Source organism: Pyrus communis, chromosome 4 (genome assembly GCF_963583255.1).
Source record: "Pyrus communis chromosome 4, drPyrComm1.1, whole genome shotgun sequence".
In the NCBI taxonomy this organism is placed as follows: domain Eukaryota; kingdom Viridiplantae; phylum Streptophyta; class Magnoliopsida; order Rosales; family Rosaceae; genus Pyrus; species Pyrus communis.
Genome location: NC_084806.1, coordinates 28588698 through 28595142, shown reverse-complemented (window position 1 = coordinate 28595142; position 6445 = coordinate 28588698). Strand labels below are relative to the sequence as shown.

Genomic DNA, 6445 nt, shown 5'->3' with positions numbered 1-6445 from the left:
AACGGTCGAAATCTTTTCACTTGTGCATGTGCAATTAACCCGATTGCAAAGCCTGTGTAAAGTCTTCAATTAGTATTAAAAAAACAAAAAGAAACAATTACTAGTTACTAAACGACAAGAGAGAGAAGGGACGTCAACATTATAATGAAGAGGAATTCTAGAGAGTGGGTTCCCACATCAAGGGATATGAGATCGTTGGTTTATAAATGAGGCCACGCAGGGAGACTGAGAGACGCAAATCACACAACACCAGCAGCAGCAAGACACAACAGCAACGACAACCGTGGTGGTCTTTGCAGCGGAACGGAGGCGCTGCCGCTGGTGGCGTTGGTATTGTAACATCAAATATTTTTAAGGAAATTTTGATGGCGGGGCAGTCGAGAAAATGGATGATTCTGGTGGCCACAATATGGATTCAGGCGTTTACAGGGACGAACTTCGATTTCTCGTCGTATTCGTCGTCGTTGAAGTTGGTGCTGGGAATCTCGCAGGTGCAGTTGAATTACCTGGCGACGGCGTCTGACCTTGGGAAGGTGTTGGGGTGGTCGTCGGGGCTAGCTCTCATGTATTTTCCTCTGTGGGTGGTGCTGTTCATGTCCGCCTTCATGGGATTTATCGGTTACGGCATGCAGTGGCTCGTCATTCGCCAAATCGTCTGCTTGCCTTATTTCCTGGTACGTATGTTTCAATTAATTTAATATATATCTTTCTCTTAGTTATTTGTTTTCTCTTCCTTAAAACAAAAAAATATTTGTTCTCTTTCTTCTCCTTCTCTTTCTAATTTCTCCAACACTAAAATTCTACGCCATTGCCTTGTTTTATGTGATTTCTAATTAATTGGGTGCTTATCTTTATATTTTGTTTCCTTTGACGTGGAGCATTGTTTTAATTTAATCTATACCATGAGAGAAACTCAAACGTTAGATGTAGAAGGTGCATATTGGTGTACTCAACTTGGTTACGACTAGATCTGTGAGTTTATGTAATTTATGTTGTTATTGCAATTTGGTGTTTTTGTTCTATTTCCTTCTTCAACCTAATTCCGTGTTTAGGGTTTTTCCTATTTTTTGATTGTTTGATGCAAAATCTAACTATTTTGTACGTTTCTTATGGGTTGAAAGTAGTAGTTTTCATGTTACAACTCAGTGACAAATATTGCTTGTTTGGGGTGGATACACTTCTAACCACCGCAATATCACTGCTATCCTCCACCAGATGTTTATGTTGTTTCCTTTTACTCGAAAGTTCATTTAACCTTCTCGAAAAAAATGAATTTTCTCATTTATTTATTTTCCATGTAAATTAAAGTTGCAAAAAAGGGAGTGTGGGGTCTGCGTGAGATCCTGAATTTTATTTTATTTGTTTCAGTAAAGTTTATTTGTCAAATATTGCTTTAACTTTCACTAACAATCGTTGTTATATCACAAGCGAAAGCACAAATTGTATCCACCTGTTGCTTCTCTGGTCCCTGCTATGCTATACGGTATTCTTACTATATATATATATATATATATATATACCTTTTTAGGACCAAAATGAAATTTCCTTTAGAAAGTATTATTCTTAATAATTATATATGTATAGTGTTCAATTTTTGAGACAACAATTTATTCAACTTTTTAAAAATTTATTGCAATTTCTAGATTCTTTTTGTCGGGAATCAAGTGGTCCCAGCTAACTGTATGTATATAAAAGGCATATCAGCACATCAGTCACTTCCGAATTCTTTGAAAGTTCGTTGGAATTATTTCAAGGGATTCAAGTCCAATAAGATTCATATAGGATTAATTTTTTAATTTCATTCCCACTCCTAGATAACTATAAGCCTTAGTAAAAAAAAAAGAAAAATTAATTAGTTAAAGTTAATAGTGTTTATGTTTGTATTTATTTTATAAGTACTTTTTTTTCTATTAAAAAGAACATTCCTGACATATCATAAAAGTAAGTTGATCTCATATATTGAAATTAGAGTACGTCATACCTAAACAACCAGGTATGAATCACCAACAAAATTTGTTCATCTCGTAGTTGAACAATCATGTCTCATTCGCATAACTGCTTCTGTTCTTTTAAGTAAGTAAATGTCTTTGAAAAAAATTAAATTTACTCAGCGCTTGATTGCTCCTTTCCTTAGTATTAAATGCACAATTTTGTTTTCACCAGTTAGTTGAGAATTATTTTGTTTTCAACAGTGGTGAATTGTCCTGGTGATTATGGTCATCGTCTTTAATATACTATAACTTGGGTTAAAATTATTTCCCTCTCCCCTCCTCTAACTTTGAGGAATAATATCACTTGTAGCAATTTTATTTTTTTAATGAACAAAAATTATAAAATATTGAGATTTTACAAGCTTAATTAGGTACATCACAATTTGGTTTGTTATCTTTAGCCCAAACAGTAAATTGATATATTCTGCATGATAAAATTTTAGGAAGCATGTTGACCGTCCACGTGAAACAAAAGCTAGTTTTGCTTTTAAAATTTTTAGTGATGAAACAAAAGTTGTTTGGAAGAAGCTTCCTTTCAATATCAGATTCAATTTTGTGCCATATTACTTGCAGAAAAACGGGTACAGCATTCGCTCTGATGAGCAGACTTGTTGGAACTAGACTACTTGGTAACTTCTTAGAGTTGTCAATATTAGGATTTTGTTTTCACTTTTCTTTTGTCTTCTTTTCTCACCTCTCTTTCCTTACTATTTCTTGTCTTTCTCTTTCCCTAATTTTATTTCTTTTATTGTTTCCTTGGTGTTTAAGTACGAATAAAATCTTTGTCATCTGTCCTTGGGACAACAAAATCTTCATACCAATTAGTTTCTGTTTTCTGTTTTGTTTTCAAATGTTAATTAGAGAATAGTAAATTGGAAAAAAAAAAGAAATAAAAAACTAATTAAGTTTCAAGAGTTTTCCAAGTGTTATATTTTTCATAGCTTTGTTCAAAAAAAAAAAAAAGATATACATTTGGTCTATAATTTGGCTTGTGATTATGAATAGTGGTGGATACTGCATGATTCTCGACAAGTAATCCAAGAAGTTCTTATTTCTTTGTTGAGACTCTCTTTGGTGCTTCTAAATATAGGGTACTATATGAAGCATATTATAGAATTTTTGTTAATTGCTTACAAAATAACTGAATAAAGAAAAAATGCTCTACCTAATTGAATTCTGTTTTTTCCTTAAGTATAGTAATTTAAAGGTGATTGGTGAGAGTTTGCATGCAGTATTTATACTGTTAGGTTGAGGTCAAGAATCTCCACCAACAATTTCGTGCATTTGCATGCATGTCATCGTTTGATCGAGTACAAGAGTTTGATGTGTTAATAAAACAGTTTGTTGCTCCAATTTTTTTTAACTATTAATCCTCCAACCAATATTCCAAGCATTCCATTTGATGGATTCATGGTTGTATTGTTAATCAACCTCACATCAATCTAAGAATATTTGTCAATATGCATTGCATGTGATAGATGACTAGATTTTTAATTTAATCGTTTTTTTTTTTTTTGTTTCATTTAATTATTTTAGTTTTTTTTTTATTTTATATATATACTAATTTCATATGACCTATAGTTGTAGTCAGATTTTTTTTAATTTGCAACTGAAAATAAAAATTGAATACCGTGCCACCTTAGTTAAAATATTGTTGTAATGTGCTGTCTCTGACCAATCATTTTACCGTCCAGAAAATTGCATGTGATTCTAAGATGACCCTTTTCAACGGTCACGCACAAATCACATTCAAATTTTCAGAATTAAGAATCAACCTATAGGTCTTGGTGCAACTTTTTAAACGGAAAATTGCAGCAGGACCTATAGGAGACAGTTGTATAGATGTGATTTTTGCCTGAGTGTTTTTTCATGGATATAGCTCTAACTTGTCTTGTTATGGAACTTGTTTCTGGCAGATATTTCTTCTTTGTTTGTTGGCTGGATGTAGCATCTGTTGGTTCAACACCGTATGCTTCGTTCTTTGCATTCGGAACTTCCCTGCTAATCAACCCTTAGCAATATCACTCACAATAAGCTTCAATGGTGTAAGTGCAGCCTTATACAACCTTGCAGTCAGTGCAATTGACTCATCGTCTACTTCTTTATTTCTAATTTTGAATGCTGTCATTCCCCTTCTCACCTCAGCCGCTGCATTGATGCCTATTCTCCGCCAACCCAATCTAGACCCTCTCCCACCTGATGGAGTTCGCCGTGACTCCCTCATCTTTCTCCTTTTGAATATTTTAGCTGTTCTAACTGGTGTTTACCTTCTTCTCTTTGGTTCAACCTCATTTGATACAGCAACAGCTCGTCTCTTCTTAGGCGGTGCCATTTTCCTACTCATTTTTCCTCTGTGTATACCTGGCATTGTCTATGCTAGAGATTGGTTTCGCCGTTCCCTTCATTCTAGCATCCGCCTTGAAGGCTCGGGCTTCGTTCTTGTTGATGTTGAAGATCTTGAGCTTCACAAAGAGCTCCTTTCGCGTGATAACAGTATGAATTACGGGAATGCATCTGTTGGTCACCTCTTCAACAACAATGAAAGACCTCCTTCAACTTTGTCATTTAGACATAAGAGCGGATATCAGAGCACCGCAGGCTGTTGTGCGGCAATTGTGGGCAAGGGTCAGTTGGCAATGCTTGGGGAAGACCACACAGCAGGAGCACTTGTACGAAGGTTCGATTTTTGGCTATACTACGTCGCATATTTTTGTGGAGGTACTATTGGTCTTGTGTACAGCAACAATCTGGGGCAGATAGCTCAATCATTAGGACAGAGCTCCAAGACTACAACACTAGTCACACTTTATTCATCATTTTCATTCTTCGGCCGGTTGCTTTCGGCTGCACCAGACTACATACGTGCGTAAGTATTGATAATGCGCACTTCTTCTTTGCCTAATTTATTTAAACTACATAATTGATGACATTATGTGTAAGTTAATCTGTAATTAATAATTGGTCATAAAATGTACGTACAAAATAAGTGTGTGACATCACTTGAAATGTCGTTTTTATGCTATTCAACATTTTAAACTTTTGAGGTTTGTTACATCTTTGACTAACACAATGTTTTATCAACATTTTGCAGGAAGTTTTATTTTGCTAGGACAGGATGGCTGACAATTGCACTTTTGCCAACCCCAGTGGCCTTCTTGTTGCTTGCTTCATCAAGCAGTAGCTTCGCTTTGCACACAGGCACTGCATTAATAGGATTGAGCTCCGGATTCATTTTCGCAGCTGCTGTTTCCATCACATCGGAGTTGTTCGGGCCCAACAGCGTAGGTGTTAACCACAACATTCTTATTACAAACATACCAATTGGTTCGCTCGTCTATGGCCTTCTTGCAGCGATTGTTTATGATTCAAATGTGAGGTCTAACATAAACATCTTAAGGACTGATTCGATTGTGTGCATGGGGAGGGACTGCTACTTCTTAACCTTTGTGGGGTGGATTGCATATCTGTTCTTGGGCTAGGTTCAAGCGTGCTGTTATTCTTAAGAACCCGACATGCGTATGATCATTTCGAACATAACCGTTCAACGCAACTCTACTAACATGGAACATTGTTGGAGGCAGAAGAAAACACATTCCTTAGTTTATTGCCAAATTTTGGAGGGAGAGAAGAAGCGTCCTTTGCGGCAAAAAGTTTGACTGTCGACGGAATCAACAAGGCAGTTCGTAGTCTACCTAATCTGGGGGTGTATTGATGATGACGACAACACTATTGAGGGAATACTTCAACTACTATTGGTTAACCAAGAAATAGATTAGGGTTTAGTATGTTGCTTTTGTATTACAATATTTTTAGATGCTTCAAGCTATTCGTTACGTTGATATATAATTAGGTTTCTCGTTTGGACATTATTTCTCATTCATGTATTCAAAATTTGGCCCGAAGTGGGCTTACCTGAGCCTGGCCTGTTGTTGGGTTGCTTGGGCCAAGGGTTTGAAATCTAGCCCGGCTCAAATGTGCTCAATTCATCTTGACCATCCCGCTCTAAAGATGTCACGCCCCAGACTCGAGGTCGATAGAAAAAATAACCTGGCACCTGGTGCACAAGTAAAAGTTAAAAAAAAATTATAACGAAAAATTAACTTCTCTTATTCAAATAACTCCAAAATCTTTACAGGGTGTACAAAGATAAATCAAATCCTTAAATCTCTCCTATAACACAACCTTAGTTTGTCTAGCATCTGTCTTGCCAAATAATTCATCTGAAAAATAATAGGAAGAAGGGTGAGCAACCACCACTGTCGTTGAGCGAGTAGAATATGTAATATCAATCAAGCGTGCTGTTTTACCCACACTATAAAATAGAAAATAATATCAAATTATTATACACACTTAGTGTCATATTGACACACCCCGACCCAGAAAGTCCACTTGGACCCTGAATCGAGCTGTGCTGGCCGACACCTGGAAGGTGACGAAGCCATAAAATGTGATAG

General features: G+C 36.2%; 1 protein-coding gene across 1 annotated transcript; it reads left to right on the top strand.

Moving 5' to 3' along the window:
* The first annotated feature begins 206 nt into the window (after positions 1-206).
* LOC137730564 (protein NUCLEAR FUSION DEFECTIVE 4-like) lies at positions 207-5825 on the top strand. The gene is made up of 3 exons (XM_068469548.1): positions 207-674; positions 3908-4857; positions 5083-5825. The coding sequence occupies exons 1-3, from the start codon at positions 207-209 to the stop codon at positions 5468-5470; spliced, it is 1806 nt and encodes a 601-aa protein (XP_068325649.1). The 3' UTR covers positions 5471-5825.
* Positions 5826-6445: the final 620 nt, after the last annotated feature.